At 35.6% G+C, this 23,890-nt stretch overlaps 2 protein-coding genes across 10 annotated transcripts in view; both read right to left on the bottom strand.

Moving 5' to 3' along the window:
• Positions 1-520: 520 nt before the first annotated feature.
• On the bottom strand, positions 521-14,541 carry mxra8a (matrix-remodelling associated 8a). 2 transcript variants are annotated; one of them, XM_046875359.1, is made up of 10 exons: positions 14,390-14,538; positions 9,281-9,307; positions 7,974-8,276; positions 7,780-7,881; positions 6,502-6,957; positions 1,220-1,381; positions 1,065-1,131; positions 878-939; positions 723-797; positions 521-589 (listed from the first exon to the last, which is right to left on the bottom strand). In XM_046875359.1, exons 1-10 carry the CDS (start codon positions 14,439-14,441, stop codon positions 567-569), a joined length of 1,329 nt encoding a protein of 442 aa, XP_046731315.1. In that variant the 5' UTR covers positions 14,442-14,538; the 3' UTR covers positions 521-566. The 2 variants fall into 2 exon arrangements, with proteins under 2 accessions (XP_046731315.1, XP_046731316.1); XM_046875360.1 differs by lacking the exons at positions 521-589; positions 723-797; positions 878-939; positions 1,065-1,131 and adding an exon at positions 4,784-4,951 and having other exon boundaries at positions 1,245-1,381; positions 14,390-14,541.
• A 6,148-nt stretch (positions 14,542-20,689) lies between these two features.
• Positions 20,690-23,890, bottom strand: part of plekhg5a (pleckstrin homology domain containing, family G (with RhoGef domain) member 5a) — a 52,308-nt gene continuing 49,107 nt past the window's right edge. For all 8 annotated transcript variants that reach the window (XM_046874800.1, XM_046874798.1, XM_046874799.1 and 5 more), the window contains one exon: positions 20,690-21,797. In XM_046874800.1, the coding sequence (XP_046730756.1) occupies positions 21,788-21,797 (10 nt within the window). In that variant the 3' untranslated portion in view covers positions 20,690-21,787. The remainder of the gene's footprint in view (positions 21,798-23,890) is intronic.

The raw sequence follows: 23,890 nt of genomic DNA, 5'->3' as shown, positions 1-23,890 counted from the left end.
TTATATAAGGCCATATAATTTCATAGGCTAGATGTATGTATATATATTAAATGAAAGCACATACAGCTTATTGTGTAACATGTAGTGTCAGAAATCAAGTCACATGATTCTTCTGCAAAATTTTAGCTTGATTCTCTCATTGTATTTTTTATAAGCATAATATGCCTTTAAACAAACAGCTTAAAAAAACTACAGAAAACATGTTGAATATTAAAAAGATAGTAAACAACAGATGGATTAGAATCTAGCTACTAAAGAGCTTAATATGGCAAAAACCTAGCATTGCTTTTGTTCGAACCTTAATATATCTAGGATGCAGGAAGCGGCCGTGCTATAAATCTGTCAATAAACTTTTAGTGCTTTGCTGTGCATCATCATAGGTACCTATTCTAGTATAAAATAGTCAATGATCGAGAGTAGTGGCAAACTACCTCGATTGAAAATGAAATAGCTAAGATCGCATATACACACTCATATACACAAACACATCCATATTCTCTGCTTTCCTCATTGATCATCGTCTGATTGTATTCACCACTAGTCCAGCCAGTAGTTAACTTTCTTCCTCATTTCCAGGATTTTTCCATCTCTGCCCATGGTGTGGTAGAAAAAAAGATTGTAAAAAAAAAAAAGATTGTAAATGAAAATAATTTGGACATAACAGTATTTAACTTGATCACCAAAATGCATATACAATAGGTTTTAGCAAAATAAATTATTACCTCTGTCTAAGTCAATAACCTTGGGAACACAAAGCTTGGACATCTCCACCTCTTTGAGAAGGTTGTTTTTAAACTCTAAACAAATAAAAGAATGTTGGCTCAGGTCAGTTTACAAATAGTTTTAGTAACAGGAAGGGAGTATTTGGTGAACTCACCAACTTTTGTCTCCTCCTGATTGCATGTCTTCACTTCAGGGTCTTGCTGAGCTACACAGCCCCTTCATGAGCAAAACAATTTATTATGTAACTGATTTTATATATTTTTATATACACATGTATGTATGTATGTATGTATGTTGTTATTGATTCTTTGGGTGGACTGCTAAATACTTCTGATACTCACGTGTATGTCACAAAAGGTTGCTGTTCTTTTTTGGCTTTTTTTGCTGCACCTGGATTATATTCCATACCTGATGCCAGATAAAGATTAAAATATAAACTCAATAATAAATACAAATAAGAATCTGAAAAATGGACATGCCAAAAGATGCTGCTAACCTTGTGCCTTCCATCGGTGGATAAGAAGGACAATGGCAAGGATAATGAGGGCCAGCAGGAGTAGTGTGGCCAGGATATAACCCAATTCCTGCAGAAAGTGACCCTGGTGCTCCGGCAAAATGAAATTGATGACATGAGGCTGCGTGTCCACTGCCTTTGTTACTGTAAAGAAAGAATAACCTGTTAAATATCTCTCTCACTGTATTCTGTTGGCTAATAATTTATTATGCTCATAGCTATTCATTTTCTATATTAGCATGGCACGAAAGGTAGTTCTAGCTGTGGTTTTTCTAATGAAAACATTTTCTTACTAAGAGCTCATCTTTTAGTATATAAATGCTATAGTATTTAATATATAAATGCTATAACAAGAAATCATTTGTCTAATATTTGGACATTATATAACATTACATATAACTATAATTGATTAAAAGCATGTTACTTTAATTAGTAACTGCAAATTACTGTAGTATTAGGGTGAGCCATATCTTATTATCATTATTATTAACCTCAAGAGGGCACTGTGTCCTTATGAAGCCTCCTTTTTCGAAGCGGCATTCGTGCCAATACAGCCTGGAAAAACAATTTTAGGCTATAACTAAGTAAAGAAATACCAGTTTTGCAGATAATAACACTAAAATATTTAAAACAAACGAATGTAAATTTACAACTAAGCAACTCAAAGAATGACACTCGTCCCATTATTAGTCTGCCCGTGTTTAGTCTAGATTCATTTAATCCAATTACAAAAGGAATAAACAATAGGGGGAAACTACAGGCCTGGAAGAAATGATTCACTGAATCATTCTGGGCTATGTCCCAGGCAGGATTTCAGTTTTCCTTAGTTTTGGCATGGCAAGCTTTTGGGCATATTTGTAGCAGTTTAAGAACAAAGAAAATTTAATGTTGCTAAAATCAGGTGCAAACAGTTTGAGTTCAAATAGTGTGTTAGTCTGCACTTTATTTTCTGTGCTCATTTACTTTTATCTATGAAGTTGTGGCTATAATCAAAATGAGACTATCAGCTATGATGTGACTTTAATGTTACAGAAAAATTAAAACAGGAAGACAGAGATGAAATATCCTAATGTGACATACCAAAAATAAAGGACAAATTTTAAAACTACATCACCCTTGCCTGAAAGTGGAATAGTCATATTACCACTAAACACATAAAGCGACCAGAACTTAATAAGAAACCAGACATGTACAGATAACTTGCAAAAAAAATGAGCTAGATTTAAGACAAACAAAATAAAAAGAAAAGAAAAGGAAAAAAAAGAAAAGGAAAAAGGCGTAGGAGATGGAAAGACGGTCTGGAACCTATTGTTATGATTGGAGAGCTGAGTAGGGGGACAGTTTATAAAGAAATTAAATACTGTGGTTATAATAATAATAACTGAAGGAGTAAATGATTGAGGAGTCATTGGTACACCACACAAAAGAGTAAAAAGTAAAAATCCCACACAGTAAGCAAATGATTATCTGGGTGGTTTAAAAAATGCTTTTTGCCAAATAGTGCATATTTTTCTTTAACAACCTAGTTTTTGACAGTGATTACAGTTTTCATTCTTTTAATGTTATAGTTTTATATAAAAAAAGGTACCTCTACCACTCTAGAGTGCTCTTTGACTTTCACTCTGACAGAATAACTAAAAGTTCTAAATACAACCATAAACCAGAGAAAGGTTTCCTCTTCAGAAAAAGTTATACGAGGAAAATTTTGATGGCTTGAACAGTTTATGATATTCTTGTTCAAATGCAATAGCGGCTTATTTACAACCAACATGACAACCTGTATTCAGGGCCTTTTATTTTGTCTAGTGCTCTTATTAATGATGAAATATGAGCCAAAACAATAATGCAAACATTTCTTTTTTTTTCCATTTCATAGAGTTATTTTAGAATTTTCTTAATCCCCATCCATCTCTAGCAATAGCACAATCCCCGCCTATAGCAATTTTATCACTCTCTATTATTTAGGATGACTATTTGTTTTTTAACTGTGCCTAATTTGCCCCTCAACTAAATGGTAGGGGATGATAGTTGGTAAACTATAATTTACAACACACTGTAAGACTGGCTGCCATTTCACCTCTGTCATTATTCAGTTGTACCCTCCACTTTTGCCTAACCACAGAACAATAGCCTGCTGTGATGGTTCCAACAAAGCATTGACATCATCCCTAATGGCCAGATGAAGGTATGTGGTGCTATGGATTATCCTGCTCTTTCAGAGAGTTCAATGTTTTTAAATAAATCATACTGTGTATATGTGTATTTTATTTAAGAATTCATTTACATACATAAAGTAGAGAGAAGCTCACTAAGCAAAACATTTTCAGCTTTTGGATTTATTTGACTCCTGTTAAGACAATTTAATGGCCAAGTGGTCAAGGAGCAGTGTGTGGCAATTATATTCAAATGACCAGAAAGACAAGAGCAATATACTCTACATGGCAGCAAAAGTGAAATATGGAGTAAATAGAAACCTCTCCATGTAATAGTTAAGAAATGTCTGAGATCCAGACAGCTTCCTTCCTCTTAGGAGCTGACCTAAATCTGAGACAATAAGGCAAACAACCACTTTCCTGCTAATACAGTAAATAACAAGCAGCCCAAGCAAACTATAACACAGAAGGGGGAAGATAAGGAGATAAAATAAGAAAAAAATGAGAGATGTTTAAATAATGACAACAGTCACGAAATAAAGAAAACATTTAAGCGAAGAGAGTAACAACAGACAAATTCATGCAAACTAAGAAGAACAGATAAAAACTAAACGTAATCAATAAAGAGATTTGTTTGCATCAACATATCAGCTTAGACATGTCAACTGGAAAATTATTCAAGGAAAAAAGATTTCCTCAAATTGGCTTGAATATCCAAGAGAAATAAAAAGTACTCAATGTATTCAAATTACATTATATTACATAAATGTGTCATAGTTTGAATAAAGTTAATAGAAAAACACTGCACTTCTGATTAACATGCTGCAGTTGTGCTCTTACTATCCCGTTAAAAAAAGATGTTTTGTGTCTTTTTTTTTTTTTTTAAGTAGGACATCACTGGAATCTCACAGTTTACAGTGTTTATAGGGGCAAACCATCTAGAGTAAGATAAAAATGGGCTCTATGCATATGGCTGCAATATGTGGGTTATGAATTTTCAACATTCTTTTTATTAGGAAAAGCTATACACCTGCTTATTCATGCAGTTATCATGCATTTGTATAGTAGACATATCTTTGCCTGTTAGATGGAAAAAAAACAAAAAAAAAACATTTGAATTGCCAAATGCACTCCCAGATACAATCCCAAGCCTGAATAAAATGGGAGCTGCATCTGGATGGGCATCTGGTATAAAAACCTGTGCCAACTCAAATACACGAATCATGATGATCTGCTGTGGCGGCCCCTGATGGGAGCAGCCAATTATGAGATCATCATTCATGCACTTATCAACTAAGCCATTAATGTGGTAACAGCACAAAATGTAATGCATTCCTCAATAACAGAAAATGACTTTCCCATATTTTCCAATTAGTGATTTATTTAAACTTACATCATATATCTATTGCTTATGTATATTTCCATCCTTCCCCTTTTCTTAGTTTCATTTCTTTTTCTTTAAACCACAGTGAAAGAATTCTCCATCCCACTTTTCCTGTCTGGCAGGACTCCAGAAACAAGCATACACACATGGAGAAGGGTGTGGGGTGAACTGAGGGAACTGGGGCAGAAAGAAGGAACATTGAAATGTTAGTGGAACAAAAAGGCAAGAAAAACAAGGCTCAATATGCTAAACAATCCTTTATTTAAATGCAAGCTTGACTGATAGCATATCTCACAAACTATAAAGAGAAAGCCAACATACAGTCATACAGAAAGAATTGAGGAAAGAGAAATAGCAACAGCTGCTAGGTAAGTAGACTGAGATCAGCTCTATATTTACTGAGCATGTTTAGCAGAACAATATGGTAAAACATGATGAAATACACACACTTGTACTGAGCCTTTCCCATAAGACACATGAAATTTTGAGAGCAACTACTGGGATCACAGGCAAAAACCCCACATCCTTCCAAACACATGGGCTTTCCATTACCTAAATACACTCTTCTAAGCAATGTTAACTGTAAATCATGAGCAAGGCAGACATATAATTCCCCAGTAAACACTCTAAACTGTTCTAACATTATCTCTCATTACACACATCCACCTTTGGTCTGTCTGAAATACAATGTACATTTACATTTCACAATATATTTACTTATCATATTTTGCACAAAAAAATCTAATCTTGAACAATTAAAAGTTAATTTATAATACAATGACACATAATTAGAAGATATGTAGAGATCTGAGCATTTAGCATTAGCAATCAGTGATTAAAGCATGAGAATTTGGCGTGTATTCTTGTTGTTTAAATTATGATACAGCCTGAATCTTGTTTGAAGTGCTTTTATAGGCAAAATATGCACTGGAGGAGAAACATGTGCTGATGTGCATATACTCTTGTATGTTTTGGATCACAGTAGATACACTTTTTTTCTCCTCATTATGAATTTCCTTTCAATAAAGAAAAGCAAAAATAAAGAATGGGCCTTGCCATTCCAAAACATTGGCGGGGACTGGTTAGTAAAATGTCATAGTGATGCAATGCAAAGGGATTGACTAAATATTAGATTAGATATTGCAGAATCACACTTAACTCTTGGTATCATATTCAGGCAGACCCAACCCCCTGGTCAGGCAGATATTATGATTATAAATGACACAACTCATAAATCTTGTGCCTTATATTTGTCCATTCCCTATTTACACAAAAGAGAGCCCCAACAGGTAAATTTGAAAATACAGCTTAGACAATTCACATAAGATGCAAAATGTAAGAGTTTCTGATGCAGCACAAATCTCATACTTATGTGAGTTTTTTTGTTAAATGTTTCTAATGTTCTAAATGATATTTTGGCATTACATGCAACCTCAAACACTGCTGTTCATAAGTATGAAAGTTAAAGATACGTATGCACACCTAAAATAATGTATGCTTTATGTTAGGGAGTGTTACTAGTCAAAGCTAACATGTTTAATGAGCGGCTAGATACATGTATGATCTACAAAATATTTTCTGTTCTTTTGTTTTTCACCCGATAAAAGCCAATACAAAAACTAAATCAAGAACTTACCGATACTGCCAGTTTTTAATAGAATAGAAGCACAAACACACACTTTTATACACATACAAACAAGCATAATTTTTCTTTAAAATATTCTTACCAGGGTTTTCATTGGGCAGTGCATGAGGGGGATCGGTGGGCTCCTGCAAGACACGTGGGCCAACAGTAAGCTGGAAGATGCGTCTCTCATGCAAGCCACAGTAGTGGTGATGCAGATGGCATGAGTACAGGCCCTGATCTGTAGGTTGTAGGTTTGAGATGATAAGTGAGAAGTTGCCATAGGAAAATGCAGAGACTGAGATGTTCATCTTTTGCTGGATGAAGAGCGGCCCATAGTGGCGCCGTTCTCCTGAAGCATATAAATCAATGAGGCGATCTGCTTGGTCATGTTGAACTCCTGGTGCTTGGCGGTCCCAGTGAACAACCTGCTGCTCCTCCTCGCTGTTCCCTTCCAACCAGATTGACCGACGGTTCACACAAGGTAGCACCACTGTGCTTCCCACTAACACCACATACACGGCTTTCTGGCCATCCCAAAAACGCCGCTCTTTGTGAGCTGTACGAAAAGATTTCCAACAGTTACTCAGGCTAAAAATTCTAAATAAAAATAATATTCAAAAGTAATGCCAGACCAGTTGAATATAGGATGGGTAAAATATTTTATGCAACTAATATTGTTTTGAGAAAACTCTATAGAGAAATAACTAGATGTACATGTCTTAAAACGTAATACCTTTATTGTATTTATTTACTCGTATACACTTCTTCAGACAATACATAAACAACTATGTCTTAAAAAATCTGCTTATTATTCATGTACATGATGTACCCTCCCCTCTGAAAGTATAGGATTTGCAAAGGAAAATTATTTTGAATCAAAAGATGAATAAGAATATCGGCTTTTATTTTCTTATAAAAAAATCTAAGTGTGTTAACTCAAATTTGTGGCAGACAACCTATTTATTATTGGAGAGAAAAATAATTGAAACATATAGTAATTAAGTACATAACACTTACATTTTGGTTGCATACAGTATACCTTGCCTTCAATAACTGCATCACTGCAGTTATTGCAATCACTGCAACCCACTAACAGCATCAAATTGTTGCATTCTTTTTTGTGATTCTTTTCCAGGCCTGTACCATAGCTTACTTAACTTATTAACATTTGTTAAGTTAATATTTATTTCAGTGTCCTCTTCTGAAGGTGAAATGCATGTTCAACTGGGTGATGAATTTCTGAAACATTTGCCATTTGGTGTAATGTGAATGGCAAACACAAAATAATTGGTACTGCTGTTCCAATTATTTTGGAAGGGCTCTATGACTCTATGAAATATTTTTTATGGCATTTAAGTGCACATCTTAGGAAAGCAACCTGATTTTGTGGTATTGAGCTGCACACTGATAGACTCAAAGAGATGGCAGTAATGATGGTGTAGGTTGCAGGAGTAGATGCCTCTGTCACTTGCAGCCACATCTGTAATAAAGATCACAATGTACCCTCTCAGTCACCACCACCAAAGGAAAATATATATATATATTTTTGTTCCAGCACAAAACAATGCTTACTTTTTATAATGAGGGAAAAGTTTCCATCTTTAAAAGCAGTCTTGGACATGCTGATTCTCCCCTTGTTATAGGCATTATAAATACGCTGTTCCCCAGCTGAGAACATGTCCAGGACACGCTCCATTGAATAGACTGGGGTACTCCGGCGCAAATCCCAATGCACCACGCGCTGACGGTCCCTCAGTCTGTCCTGGGTCCATACCATGCGCTGGCTATAGCATTGCAGCACTGCTTTAGACCCCTCGGGGGCGCTGATGTTGTACATGGCCATGACTACACTACCACCATCACTCTGACCTAGTACTAAGGGAAAATCATTAAAACTTTAACAGTGCATATAATATGGATTGTAAGCTATATGGATTGATTACTAAATTTAACATTAATAATCTATTTACTTCTGTAGAGCTGCTTTGGAACAATGTATATTGTTAACAGCACTGTACCAATAAAACTTAACTGAATTGAATTGAATTGATACAAATTATATCTCACTCCTACAGGTTTTCATGATGTAAACAATTTGACTATATAATAAATAATGAATCTTTTTAATTGTGACCAACCAACAAAATGTAAGTAAAAAATAAATATATATGTTTTGGGGAATACAAATATTCTTCATCATAAGACTTTTCAGTGTAATGTAAATACAAACCCAACTTCTTATCAACCAGCAAATGTTAGCTGTTTAAGCACTCAACTCTTTTTTGTTTGGCTATGTGAAAGACAGCTCTACAGTTAACACACTAAGGATTTAAGGTGCGTGCCTTCTTTTACTACCTCTGTTGTTTCTGTAGGATTTGGTTTGAAATCTGACTGCTAAAGCCATGGGCCACAGAGCATCATGGAAGTATTGTTCAGGAAAAGAAGACTGAAAGCTATTTTAACAAAGCATTATTTAAAAGGAAAGGAAAAGGAAAGTTGGTTGTTACATCACATCAAAAGTGGAAAAAGATCCGACATAATGTGTCTTGTTTTAATTTTTCACATAAAAAGGGCATGGTGACTATACTAGTCTTAGAACATTAAAATATTTTGCTATTACTGCAACAACACAAGCTATTGTGTTATATAACATATTGTTGCCTGAAAATAAAGGTAGACACACAACATGATCTGGTAGAGATTTCCTAAAATATGCTACAGGCTAAACCTAAAAAGAATTATTGCATACATAAAATAATAAATATTTTCATTCATGTTTCTATATCTAAACAGTCTTATAGCAGCAACACCATGAAAACTGTGCATTAACAGGCAAAGAGAAACAAGCAATATAGTGTCAGTGTGACTAGAGAACTCACCAGTGGTGAAGAGAGACAAGACAGCAACTGTAACAAAGGTAAACACATAAAATTGCTTACATCACACAAATACACAACCCAGAACATGAGTTATGCCACATGCATTAAACTGGGCCCCCTTATATGGCTGTTCTGAGGATGAAAGTCTCCCCTGGAGAGTCTCCCCTGGGGGCCTCTATGTTCCCATTCATCTCTTGTTTTTGTGCTAGCTGCTGCTTAACCAGTTACTTGTAAAATATGTAGAAGGCTAAAAGTAATTTGTCAAGCTGACAAACAGATGTAGCAGTCAATCATTTGAATTTCCGATTAGGCTACATAAACCTTTCCCAGGAAATGTACAAAAATATGAGATATTTCAAATAGCATACTAAAGTAAAACTGACACTGGGTTTCTATAGATATACAGTTAATAAGTAAATTTGAGGCAAGTCAGTAAATAACCACCATCTGCTCTGCAGGTAACTTTTTGTGTAAAGTGAATATTACTGTGTGCATTTTATAAAAACAGTTACAATGCTTCTGCTTGATGAATACACAAGATAAAGTACCACACTCAATATAAATGAATAAAATTTCAAATCAGCAGTTTTAGTTTATGTTACACATCCCAACTTAGTTTGATCTCCAGAAAACTTTACACAACTTATATTACAATACATATTTTAATTAAATCATAAATAAAGCTAATTCATGTTTTTCAACCTCATTTATCCTTCAGACCGATATCTTACGTCTAGAAACTTGAAGGCACAACAAGTACCCTACAGGTAAGTATCTGCCTAATAGTTTTTTATGTTGAGACCAGGTTATTGTTTGTGCAAAGTTCTATGTGTTTGTCTTAAGGCTGAAATGATTCCTCGAGTAACTCGAGTAATTCGAATACAAAAAAAGCATTGAGGCAAATTATTTTCCTCAATGCTTCATGTAGTCCATTTAACTAGACATGGAGCACTGTGTTTTCCCATGGACCATTATTACTGATGCACCACTGTTGACCATTCTGGGGTCACATTTAAAAATGTATAAAAACTGAGCTAGAAATGAGCGTACAGCACTTTCCACGCTAAGGTTGTGCACGCTATCTGTGTCTGTGTCGCCAATTCCCCTTCTTTCCTTCTGTGTTTCCATATTGTGTGTACACAGGGCTCAGAGTTTTTTTTACAGGAGCACACTTTCTCCATTCAATTTTTTTTTTTTTTTATAAATCACAACCTTTGTGTGGAAAGTGGCATACGCACGTTTTCAGACACGTTTTGTGCACCATTTATAAACGAGACCCCTGGACAGGTAAACAAAGAAGACACCACAGAGTGAAAAATTTAGGAACGGAGAAGAAACAGTGAGGGGTGAGGAGAAAATTCAGGCCAAAGAATACAACAGAAAGTGTCCAAAGTTTGTAATCATTTCAAACTAAAACATAAAGAAAACACCATAAATTGTGTTTACCTTTTTTGTTTTTTTAAGTAATTTGAAATTGATTTATATTTTTATTTAGGATATTTTTTTTATATATTTGTATTTGCATTTTGATGTAATATAGCAATTGTTTTCAAAGATTGTAATTTTAGCCATACAAATGTTAATGTTTCTAAAAAGGAAACAAATTACTTGTTCATTTTAGGTGACCTGTCTTATTTATTTAGTATTGCTCTTTAATAAAGAAAAAGTACTTCTCCAATTGCTCGATTAATCAATGGACTAATCTGTAGAATATTTAGGTTATTATTAAAATAATCACATTTTATTTGTCACATACACACAGAGTACACCATGCAGTGAAATGCTTTTCTGGAAGCTGGGGTCAGAGCGCAGGGTCAGCCATGGTACAGTGCCCTTGGAGCTGATAGGGCTAAGTGCCTTGCTCAAGGGCTCAACAGTGGCAGCTTGGCAGTGCTGGGGCTTGAACCCCTGACCTTATGATCAGTAACCCAGAGCCTTAACCACTGGACCACTGCCCAATAGCTGCAGCCCTAGTTATCCTTTTGTTCCCATTGGTTTGTTTCTAGCTCTCTGGTTGCCTCCCACCTCACGAAACCTGCTAGTAGGTAGATTGAATTTGTTCATCTAAATTGTCCTATCCAGAGTGCACAGTGTAGCACAGAGTGCACAATCTTACTCTAACTGGGACAAAGCTCTTACTTAAGATGAATGAGTGTCTTATGACCAAGTCTAACAAATCTGTACTGTATTGTACTGTATTTAATATTATATTCACAAACCAATTACAGCTTACCATTTCTGATTAATTGCAATCTATAAATTACAATACACTTCACAATTCTGTGTCATTAAATGGAGTACAATCCTTCTAAATGTATTGTGGTTACTTTTCTTTTAATTGTATATTTGATTATATTATTGTCTTCCACAATCTGTGCTGAAAAATATCCTAAGAGATTTAACTTGACTGTCCTTATTGTTTTTGTCTGGGAATGGTTATATGGTCAAAGCAAAAGAAATTAAGAGGTAAATTAATGGGTTGGAAAAAAGACAATTTAAATAATGGCTCCAACCCACACAACCCACAAATACACAGTCTCTTTAGGACAATACACTATAACTAATGTAAACACAAACATGAAGAAAAAACGACAAACTATAGTGGCACAGAAATACGTTATACAGAAACATACAACACAAAATACTATTTTCATTAAAAAAACTCTAAGATGAACAAAATTTTTTATTTCTTAGTAAACAAATAACCATCTTAAAGCTCTGCACAGTAATTGTTGACTTTAACAAGCACCCTAGACAGCTGACTCAGCAACTCTGGTTAGTATATAAACCACACAGCTTTTTCTCATTATAATTAAAAGCATATCTTAGAAACTAAAGGGACATGAGCACTAGAAAAAGAATGAGACCAAGAGAGACAAAGTGGGATATATATATATATATATATATATATATATATATATATATATATATATATATATATATATATCCCACTTTGTCTCTCTTATATATGAGAGAGAGAGAGAGAGAGAGAGAGAGAGAAAGAGAGAGAGAGTCCAGACAGGAATCTGCTGAGACACGCACATGTTCTCACACACACACACACACACACACACACACACACACACACACACACACACACATCTTAAACCAATTCACAACTTCTGCACACATGGGTGTTATGTTCACACTATCTTCTCCATATTATAGTCAGAATGTAGGTGACAAAATGAGCCAGAGTTCACCAGAATAAGAAAACGCCAATTCAGCAACTTGTGGAATATCTGTAACATTAGCTCAGACCTGACTGTATCATGTAGCCAAAATTGGGAGGGATGAAAGAGATCATAATTTAAAAGGGCTGCAGTTTTTGTGCTAAGTAAAAAGGAAGGGGATTTTGTGAATGCATAAGTTTGGTATGAAAGTTGGCTATGAATTTAATTAAATCCTGGTCTTTAGAATACTTTTTCTGTCACACTTACAAAAGACTGTATTCCCTTCATGAAATATGTGAGCACTTCTTGAGATACCTAGAATATGACATTTTTCAGTTGTTTCACACTTTTTTGTTATGTATATAATTCCATATATAATTCCACGTGTTAATTCATAGTTTTGATGCCTTCAGTGTGAATCTACAAGTTTCATAGTCATGAAAATAAAGAAAACTCTTTGAATAAGAAGGTGTGTCCAAACTTTTGGTCTGTACTATATATATATATATATATATATATATATATATATATATATATATATATATATATATATATATATATATATATAGCATCAGCATTTCTTTAGTTTCACAGAATTTAGACTTTATTACTCAAAATAGCCAGATAAACATTGTATTACCTACAGAAAACTGACAGAATTTCTAGAATTGGTGTGAAGTTGGATCAAACATATTCATCCATATTCAAACTCCAGAAACATAAATGCTGTTTAATAACACAAACAACAATTGAATAACTTTATACAGTCACTGTCTAGCATGAACTCTGTCACTTGAAAAAAGGAATTAAATAACTGGTTATTGTAGCCAAAGACCATTCATTCTCCAAACTAAACTCTATTCTGACTCAGGTGATGATTCAGTCACTGTTGTTTTTCATTTTGCAAAATGAGTAATCAGCAAAATGCTATCACAGCAAAAAAAAAGTTCACAGTCAAGTTAAAAAACACTGATGGACAAGAACATAAAAACAGATTGAGTGTATTTCCAATATCAGTACAGGTTACAGGTGCTAATCTTATATGATATATAACTACCCAAAGTGTGTTTTTCCTCTAGCTTATACCACACACTGTAGACATTTTTTTGCCACATTTCCATTGTAGTACAGTGAGATTCTTTCCTTTGCATATCTGAGGCTGTTAGAAATTTGGCACCCCCTGTTGCAAAGAAGGTTGAGGGCCTTGTTTAAGGGCCCGAAAGTGGCAGCTTGGTAGTGCTAGGCTTGTTGATCAGTCACCCAGTGCCTTAAACATAGAGTCTAGACTGTTGAACACTATTCCATTTCACTGAGCCACACATTACTCCTTTAACATAGATTTTATTAAACAAATAAAAAATACTAATACCAAATACCAAATACCAATTTGTAATGTAATAGCATATACACTAAGTAGATTAAGCCCTGGTCAAACAGGAGAATTAAACATTTGCTTTACTTATAAAAAAATAAAATGGTCGGAGATCCCTTTAACACCAGCTGGTTAGGATCAGAGATAATAGGTTTAAAGATAAGTCATGCTAAAAAAAAAATAATAATAAAAGACTTTGGGGAAAAAAATGCCAAGTTTTAAAGGACAGCTCACTTCTAGGCATGAAGTCGACTGGGGATTCAACCGATAGCTACTATATTTTGTGTCAACTTGTGACTCACACACCATCATCATCATCATCATCATCAGTGTCATTATCATTATCCTTGTTGGGGCCAATATTTGTTTCAAATTACAGCATTTAAAGAAAGCCTCTATACTAGAAAGAAAGAAAGTAAGAAAGAAAGAAAGAAAGAAAGAAAGAAAATTAACTCAACATGCACTGGTTGCTCTGATTTTGTTTTAAATGTTCTAAAGATTTATATTCCTACATTTACATATTAAATATTGTTGATTTATTATCCAAACAAGGCAGACACTCACTTTGAAGTAACAGCAAATCCTGCACACCAAGACTCACACCTGCGTTCTTCATTGTTCCTATTTCCTTTACTTTGCAACTTGATGTTTGTCAACTTTCGACATACGAGTGCATGGTACTCGAGCGCGCGCCCAGACTCCACCTACGTGGCCCGGCCCAACTCGCGCACACTCGGCAGCGCAAAGCGCATGCTCACTCCAGCTGCAGCGACAGAGGCGTTCTTCTACTACAGAGAGAAAGCAATCGTAGGAAAAGCTACCTGATTGAAACTGCTGGGTCAAAAATATACTTTGAGGACAATAATGAACTACTACCGCCAGCGTCTCTTAAAAATAGCAGTCTTTCAAAATCAGTTGTTCCTCTTTGCCTTTACGACAGCTCTATTTTGGCTCCTCTGCCTCTCCTAGTTCTCTTCCTTCAATAACACATTACAGATGGAATATGATATATTTTTTTCTGATTTCTGAGGCTTGACTTTCTCTCGTTGTGCATTTTCGTGCCAGTCCTTCCTTTTGCAGTAACCTTTGCACATGGTGTAAAAGAAAACTTGAATCATCAGACCAGGCCACTTTTTATTGCGCCATTATTTTGCTTTCATCCTCATGTGCATATTGCTGATAAGATATTCATCAGCAATGGGAAGGGGCCAGAATGAGCATTCTCAGCCTAAAGCAATTATATGTGGGATCAGACTAGTTTGGCTATCCTTCACTCAACACACACATCACTGAAACTTGGGTTCTTCCAACAAAATCTAATTATTATTTTACAGTTAATTTTCATCCATATAATGAATGGCAACCATTTGGTGGAATGGATCTTTTATATGCAGTATTACCCTATAAAGATGTGGTTTGATATCGTGCATGATATGCATGAAGCAAAGATGCCTGGTTCATAATGGCTTGCATACTCATATATCCCACTTGAAAATCTTTAGTAATTTCATGCAAATCATGTTAAACACATTGTTCTGTCTATCTTAAAACTTTCTATTGTGAATGTTGTCATAACTTTCATTTACAGTAGAAAACCATTTCCTTACATTCAAAAGTGTTTACTAATCTATAATCCTGAAGGCTGGTAGACAACACAGACATTTTTTGTGGGTTTGAATGCAATATGAGTTGTTAAATTAAATCAAATAAAATTATATGATTAAGACCCCATTCTTAAGGGGTTAAGAATACACAAAATTCAGATTATACTTCAATAATTTATTTTTTATTTTTATAATTTTTAGTTTAGTAAAAGAAATTTAACAAAAGTACAATATCTGAAAGTTGACTCTTGTGTACAGCATTTAATGAAACAAAAGTTGTGCATTAAAATGTAACAAAATTAAAATGTCTAATATGTGTAAAAAAAAGACAAATAAATCTTTCACTGGTGTAAATTACAAGAACTTTCTGCTTCATGTACCTCTTTGTAGCTGTAGACATTGCATACCACATTGGCCATGTGTTTGCAATCCAGGTACCAGTATGTTGTGTACATATTCAGCAGATTTGGCACAGCTCATTGATGCGCATATAAAGCATGTCTAGCCTATTTGATCCGAGCTTACAAAAAAACCTACTATAGCAGGAATTAATGAAAGAATTCATGCTAGCTATGATAGAATAAAAAAAATAAATACACAGCTACACAGCTGCAGACTGGTCAGAGTGCCCATAATTACTCCTGTAAAGCACCAAATGCACCAACATTTGGCATGTAAGCACCAGAAATGGACCACGGAGCAATGGATGACAGTGATCTGATCTAATGAATCAGGTTTTCTTTTACAGCATAACAATGGCCGTGGTGCATGCACATTCATTCATTATTTTACAGCATGAAATGGCACCAGGATGCACTTGAAGAGCAAGCAATGCTCTTCTGGGAAACTTTGGGTTATAGCATTCATGTGGATTTACTCACACATATCACCTACCTGAACATTGTTGCACAACTTGCAGCAAGGTACAGCACCCTGTCACACACTGCAAAATATGGTCAGAAATGGTTTGAGGAGCATGACAAGTTAACAGTGTTCAAGGAGTTCAATCTGGAGTCCAAAATTCTGTGCACCACATCAGAGATCAGTAATCCTATTATCCTGTCCCTCCTTGATTGGTGATTAAGTAATACAATTAAATGAAACTTTATTATATTTTTGAGTAGATAATTTGCAGCTTGTACAGCAGTACAGATTTACTGTAATCTGAAAATAACTAATTATTATCAAAATAGCTAGCAACAAAAGTGAGTACACTGATAACATATGTACATTGCAAAGACACACATCCTATTCATCATGTTCATGTTTTTGCCTGCTTGACAGAACCATACAACATTTATCTTGTGTTAGAGTAGTTAAAATTTGGTGCTTTGAGTAAAATTTCCCTCATACTGACCACTGAATATTCAACATGTCACAAAGAACTCTCTAAGTATTTGAGAATTAGAATTGTTGCTCTCCACATTGATGGCCTGGACTGTAAGAAGTTCAGTAAAACACTGAAAGTGAGTTACATTACAGTGGCCACGGTCATACAACGGTTTTCCAAGAGGAGTTCCACTCGAAAAAATGTAGTCTTCGTGCTGTGCGTCAGGTGCAGAAGCTGGCTTCAAAAGACAGACGCATGAGTGCTGCAGCATTGCTTTAGAGGCTGCAGAAGCGGAAGGTCCGCTTGTCAGTGCTCAAACCATACACCGCACTCTGCAACAAGTCAGTTTGCATGGCCGTCATCCCAGAAGGAAGCCTCTTCTGAAACTGGCTCAGAAAAAACCTGCAAACAGTTCGCTGAAGACAACATGTCCAAGAGCATAAATTACTGGAACCAGTCCTGTGGTCTGATGAGATAAACTTGTTTGGCTCAGATGGTGTCCAGCATGTGTGGTGATACCCTTGTGAGGAGTACCCAGAAAATTGTGTCTTGCCTAAAGTCAATCGTGGTGGTAGGATCATGGTCTGGGGCTGCATGAGTGCTTATGGTACTGGGGAGCTGCGGTTCATTGAAACATGGATTTCAACATGTACTGTGACATTCTGAAGCAGAACACAATGCCCTCCCTGCCGAACAGCAGTTTTCCAACATAATAACGACCCCAAACACACCGCTAAGATGACAACTGCCTGTAAATGATGTGTATACACACACACACACACACACACACACACACACACACAGTCATATTAAAACATACATATTAAAAAAAACAAACAGGATATTAAATACAATTTTGATCACTAAACCAGACAGTTACAGTATTGCCCTCTCCTCAGCATCGCTTACAATGAACTGGGCCACCAGAACCGGAACATAATTCTTAAAGGAGCCACGTACCATATTTACAATCAAAACAACCACTTAAACAATTAGCATATAACTTTAGAAACAAAGAAAAAAAATTATATTAAAATAATAATTTCCAGAGTGTAAAATAATTACATATATATAAAATAATTAATAACAAAGAGATAGATTTAGTAAACTCTTAAGGCAAGTACCAAGCCCTAAAAAATGAGGAGGATTGCATAAGGAAGGGCATCCTTCATAAAACATGTGGCATAATAAATATGCAGATCTCAAACCTAAATTCCTGAATTACCAATGACCACCACAGGTATTGCTAACCATCAGGGTACCAGTGAAAGTTGTCCTACTGTTGGCTAAAGGAGGGGAAGGAGAGGGGGAAGATGTCTACAGAGACCGCAGGAAAAGTAGAAGGGTAGGAGTGTAGAGGTTAGAGTTGGTACTTTAAATGTTGGCACTATGACTGGTAAAGGAGAGAGTTTGGTGATATGACAATGTGTGTTCAATAGACCAAGTGGAAAGGGAGTAAGGCCAGGAAAACTGAGGCAGAGTACAGTAAGACTGTTGTCGAGTTTAATAGAGATTTTGATAGCGTGATGAATGTAATGCTGAAAGTTGACAGGTTGATGATAAATGTCATCAGTGACTAAGCTCAACAAGTAAGATTGGTGATTGCAGCATTGAAGACTTCAGTGGGCATGTTGCTTGAAGGTAACAGCGATGAGGAGCTGATGGGTAGGTATGACATCAAGGAGTGAAACGCTGAAGGGCAGATGATGTTTTTAAGTTTAATAAGGGACATAGGGTGATTATATGAAAGTGGAGGAAGGTGCACAGTTTGGACTATATTAAATGCAGGACATGCAACTTAAAAAGAGAATGGAGATTGTAAGGTGTTTGCAGGGGACAGTGTAGTTAGAAAGCATCAGATGGTGGACTGTAAGATGACTGTCGGTGAAGAAGAGGAGGAGGTGATTGAGGACTGAAGCAAGAATAAGATGGTAAAAGAAGGAAGACTGTTGTATGAGATTTAGGAAAGAGGTCAGACAGGGGCTAGGTGGGGATGTTGAAGAGGTACTGAAAGATTGAGCAACTACTGCAGAAGTGATAAGGGAGACAGCTAGAAAGGTACTTGGCATGACATTTGAAAAGAAAAAGGATGATTAAGAGACATGGTGGTGAAATGAGGAAGTATAAAAAACAGACATGGGATAGGAAGAAAAATGAAAATGTAGGCAGCAATAGGAGAAGAGGGATGTGGCAAAAGCTAAGGAAAAAACATATGATGAGCTGTATAAGAAGTTGGACACTAAGGAAGGAGAAAATGATTTGTACTGATTGGTGAGGCAGAGGGGCCGGAAGGATGTGCTGCAAGTTAGGGCAATAAAGAATGCAGATGGAAATGTGTCGACAAGTGAGGAAAATTGCATTGAAAAGATGGCGGGAGTATTTTGATTAGCTAATGAAGAGAGAGAGAGAGAAAAGGTTGGATGACGAAAATAGCGAAGCAGAAAGTGCATAGGATTAGTAAGGAGAAAGTGAGAGCAGCTATTGAAAGGATGAAGAGTTGCAATTTGTGTTTGTGGATTTAGAGAAAGCGTATGACAGAGGGCCAATAGAGGAGTTGTAGTATTGTATGAGGAAGTCAGGTGTGGCAGAGAAGTATGTGAGGTTGGTGCAGGACATGTATGAGGACAGAGTGACAGCAGTGAAGTGTCCAGTACAAACGACAGACTGGTTAAAGGTGGAGGTGGGATTGCATCAAGGATAGAGAAAGGCCAAGAATAATGTTTATGGGTGTGGTGAGGGAAGACATGCAAGTAGTAAATTTGTAAGAGGCAGATGTATATGAAAGGGTGGTATGGAGACGAGTGGTCCACTGTGGTGACCCCCAACAGGAGCAGCCAAAAGATGAAGAAGAATGAATATTTCTTCCTGATATTTTAATCTAGTTCATTCCTGAGCAGTTCAAAGGGATTTATGGCTGGAAATACTCCAGTTTTACAGTTTTTGAACGTATGCTTCGATTATTTTTGCGTAGTGAAGTTAGCCACAATAAGTCGCAGTCCAGATGGAATTGCATGGCTTTGAAGTATAGAATGGTAGCCATTTTGGTTCAGTATTCCTTTCACCCAAAATAGATCTCCAACCTTTCCTGCTCCAAAACAATGCCAAACCAGTAAGCTTTTACTTAAAATACGATTTGACCTTTTACACAAAGTTCTTCTGTTCAAGCCAAAAATAAAAATTTGGACTCCTCATCCACAGAACTTTCTTCCAGTTATTCACTTCTTCTTTGTTTTTGCCTTTTACCAAGGTTGTTGCATATAAAGTAAAGGAACATACTAATGTCTCAAAAGTGATTAAAAGTGTAGGTGTTTCCAAACTTTTATTATATATATATTACATTTATTATATATACATGTAATTTATTTGTGGGCTCTCATGCTTGATGCCTTTTGAAGACAAAGTTTTTTTCCCTGTCTCTTTCAATAAAACTCCAGGGAGCTCATCCAGAGACTGTAAGATTTAGTATTTCAACTATAAAACTACTGCTAGCTCAACAAGCTGCTCACGACTGCTTTGCTGACATATATACCAGAGATATATAGCTCTTTTTTTTTTGGTTTACATTTCTGAAATTCTAGCACAAATATCAAATAATCCATCTTTCAGGATCTAATTAGGTAGCGATGCTTTTACATACTCATTTCGATTAGTTTCTGTACTCTCCGGCTTGTTGTTGTTGTTGGACTGCTGCTGATCAGTAACAGAAAGGCTGAAAACCTGGTCCTTAGTTTATATGAGCTCAGCTTCCTGTTCTGCAGCTGTTATAAACTCAGTAAATTGAGCCAACAATGAAAACAGTGCAGCAGTGTGGCCTCTGGTGGCTATGGACAGACTAACTTTACATAACACAATTAAAATAGTCTTTTCTTTTAGCATTAAACAATTTTTTTATGAAAATTACATTTTAAATAAAATATATTTGTTACAATATGAAGACAAACAGCTTGAACATTTTATTTGGGAGGGGGTTACTGTAGTACAATGCATTTGATTTGTAAACTCATTAAATTCAGCCTTTAATATGTACACTGACAAAGAAAATGCTACCATTTAAAATGATTAAAACAAAAATCTAAACTTATCAACAAGAAATCTCCACTACAATAATATTTGATACAAGGAATTGAAATCCACTATTTATAAACAAGTACACCTTAATAAATATTTTCAGTACTATAAATAGCAAACCTTCCAAGTTTGATTACAATAACTTCAAAATAAATCATGGTTTAGAGGCATGTACTGCTAAACCCAGAGTACTCAAACAAGACTTTGGGATTCATAAACCAAAGCAAGAATTTTTCTGTTTATTTAAACTATCTGATTTAGTTTAATATGTGAGCAGGATATAGTCTCATTTGAATATCTATCTATCACAATATTTTAGGACCAGTTTTTAAAATATTATTAAATAATCACCAGTAAGCATGCTAATACATCCACAACTGGCATTGTGATAAATACAGGTCATCTACATGAAGTTATGGTTTTTTATGGCACTTATAACCTTTTTGATATTATATGTAAAAAAAAAAAAAAAAGATCAAATGGAAAAAGGGCCTATATAATCATACTCAGAACCTAATCATACAGTACTTAGGTTTAGAATGGTATCACACAAAAACATCACTAGTACTACATCACAGTACTGGCATCTTGATGCATAGGATTATTTTGACTGTAGAGCAGTGCACAGTTTGGGTCCATACAGATGCAAATACTCTGGTTAGCCCTTTAGTTTAGTAATACTACAAGGTTAAACGAATCCATTTTCCACATTTTTTGTGCAACTTCTTCATGCAGGATTTCCCTTACACAAAGATTCTGACCCTGTGACAGAAATTCTTGAAAATACATGTCCATGTGAAAATAGTGTTAATCACTGGATGTTTGATAAATGCAAAGGTGTTGATACTGTTTATTTAGCTGTTGTTATTACACATCTCTCCTGATGATAATGGTAATTCTGTCAATAGAGAGATTACTAACAGAACAGCTAATGGCATATGCTTCCAACTGCTTCAGTGACTACACTTCCCTAGGAAAGAGAAGAAAATAGAAAAAATTAATACACAAAGGAGATAAATACACAGCATGTTGAGACAGCACTGAGCTCAAATATACAATGTGTACCTCAGATAAAAACATTTTTTATTGTAATGCAAAAATAATTATAATAGCTCAAGCAATTGTTGATGCCTAATATTCTATCTTAGCTGTAACTGTTTACTTCTATTTTGACACTCTTTTGTCTGTTTATTTTGCATACATCTTTAAATATGCATACTTGGCATGCAGTGATCTTTGTAAATTTTGTAAATATTGTTCAAGTCATCAAATTAATAGTGTTGTATGTAAACTAGGGCTGACAAAACGAATGCATTAACTCATTCATTTTAACGGCACAAATTTATTTACGCACAAATTCTGTTTGAAAATTTTTATTTTATTATATAAATAAATAAATATAAAAAGCGAAATCAAAACCTCCCTCACAACACACATTTATTTACAATGTCCTTTCCATACTCAGATATAAAAAAAATTATACAAATAATTTCTAATCACTAAATCAAGTCTCAAATCAAGCATTAAATTAAAACCTTCTACCTTCTGCCAGCTACGACACTTTTCAAAGGTAAAATACAGGTTAATTTGTTTTATTTTTACTTTACATTATTTTTACTTTACATTTTGTAATTATCATTGTTATTTGTTTCAGATACATTAGAGACAATTATTTGTACATTAACTACAATAAAAAAAAAATTCTATGAATATTTTTGGGTGTGTGGAATGGATTATTTATCCATTACATTTTCTAGGTAATGTTACTTTAAAACATTTTCAAAAATATTGTCTTCATGCTTTATGTTGAGTATTTTCTTCTTCTTCTTCTTTTAGCAGCTCCCGTTAGGGGTCGCCACAGCGGATCATCTTTCTCCATACTACCCTGTCCACTACATCTGCCTCTTTCAAACCAAATACCTGCATGTCTTCCCCTCACCACATCCTTAAACCTTCTCCTTGGCCTTCCTCTTTTCCTCCTTCTTCTACCATCTCAATCACACCTCCCTCTCTTTGTCTCCAAAACTTCCTACATGCACCATCCCTCTAATAAACTTGTTTCTAATCCTGTCCATCATCGTCACTCCCAATTATAATCTCAGCATCTTTAGCTCTGCCACCCCCACCTCCAAACCTTACAACATCGCAGGTCTCACCACAGTTCTATAAACTTTCCCCTTCACTCTTGCAGATACCCTACTATCACTAATCACTCCTGCCACTCTTTTCCACCCACTCCACCCTGCCAGCACTCTTTTCTTCTCTTCTCTAACACACTCTCCATTACTTTGCACAGTTGACCTCAGCTATCTGAACTCCTACACCTTCTCCACCTCTTCTCCCTGCAACCGCACCACTTCACTGCCCTCCCTCTAATTCACACCCATGTACTCTGTCTTACTTCTACTGACTTTCATTCCCCAGTGTGTACCTCAACCTTTCTAGACTCTTTTCTATCTGCTCCCTACTCTCACCACAAACTTCACAGTCCATGGAGACTCCTGTCTGACCTCGTCCGTCAACCTGCCCATCACCACTTCAAACAGGAAAGGGCTCAGAGGAGATCCTTGATGCAGTCCAACCTCCACCTTAAACCAGTCTGTCGTTTCTACTGCACACTCCACTGTTGTCACACTGTCCTCATACATGTCCTGCACCACGCTCACATACTTCTCTGACACACCTCATATAATACCACAACTCCTCTCCTGGCACCCTTTTGTACTCTTTCTCTAGATCCACAAACACACGATGCAACTCCTTCTGACCTTCTCTATACTTCTTCATCAACATCCTCAAAACAAATATTGCACCTCTAGCTCAATGTTGAGTTTGGTTTAACTAATACTAAACATACATTTGCATAAAGCATCTATATCTGCCTACACCCTTGTTGATTAGAGTGTTAAAAACGTGAAAAGTATTAATTTAAGCTACATTTAGTACCGAAATTAAATTACTGTATTTTCCGGAATATAAGCCACTACTTTTTTCCCATGCTTTGAACCCCGCGGCTTAAACAACGAAGCGGCTAGTTTATGGATTTTTCCTGTTTTTTTTTCC

Source organism: Silurus meridionalis, chromosome 19 (genome assembly GCF_014805685.1).
Source record: "Silurus meridionalis isolate SWU-2019-XX chromosome 19, ASM1480568v1, whole genome shotgun sequence".
Lineage (NCBI taxonomy): Eukaryota > Metazoa > Chordata > Actinopteri > Siluriformes > Siluridae > Silurus > Silurus meridionalis.
Note: the sequence above shows the minus strand (reverse complement) of the source record. Positions and strands in the feature narration are given on the sequence as shown.

Excerpts from the sequence above, each read along its gene's own strand:
- mxra8a (XM_046875359.1), bottom strand. The coding sequence starts at position 14,441 with ATGAAGAACGCAGGTGTGAGTCTTGGTGTGCAGGATTTGCTGTTACTT. Across the intron at positions 8,277-9,280 it reads CTTGTCTCTCTTCACCACTG|TACTAGGTCAGAGTGATGGT; the intron begins GTGAGTTCTCTA and ends ATTTTCCCTTAG. Across the intron at positions 7,882-7,973 it reads CTTTTCCCTCATTATAAAAA|ATGTGGCTGCAAGTGACAGA; the intron begins GTAAGCATTGTT and ends TCTTTATTACAG.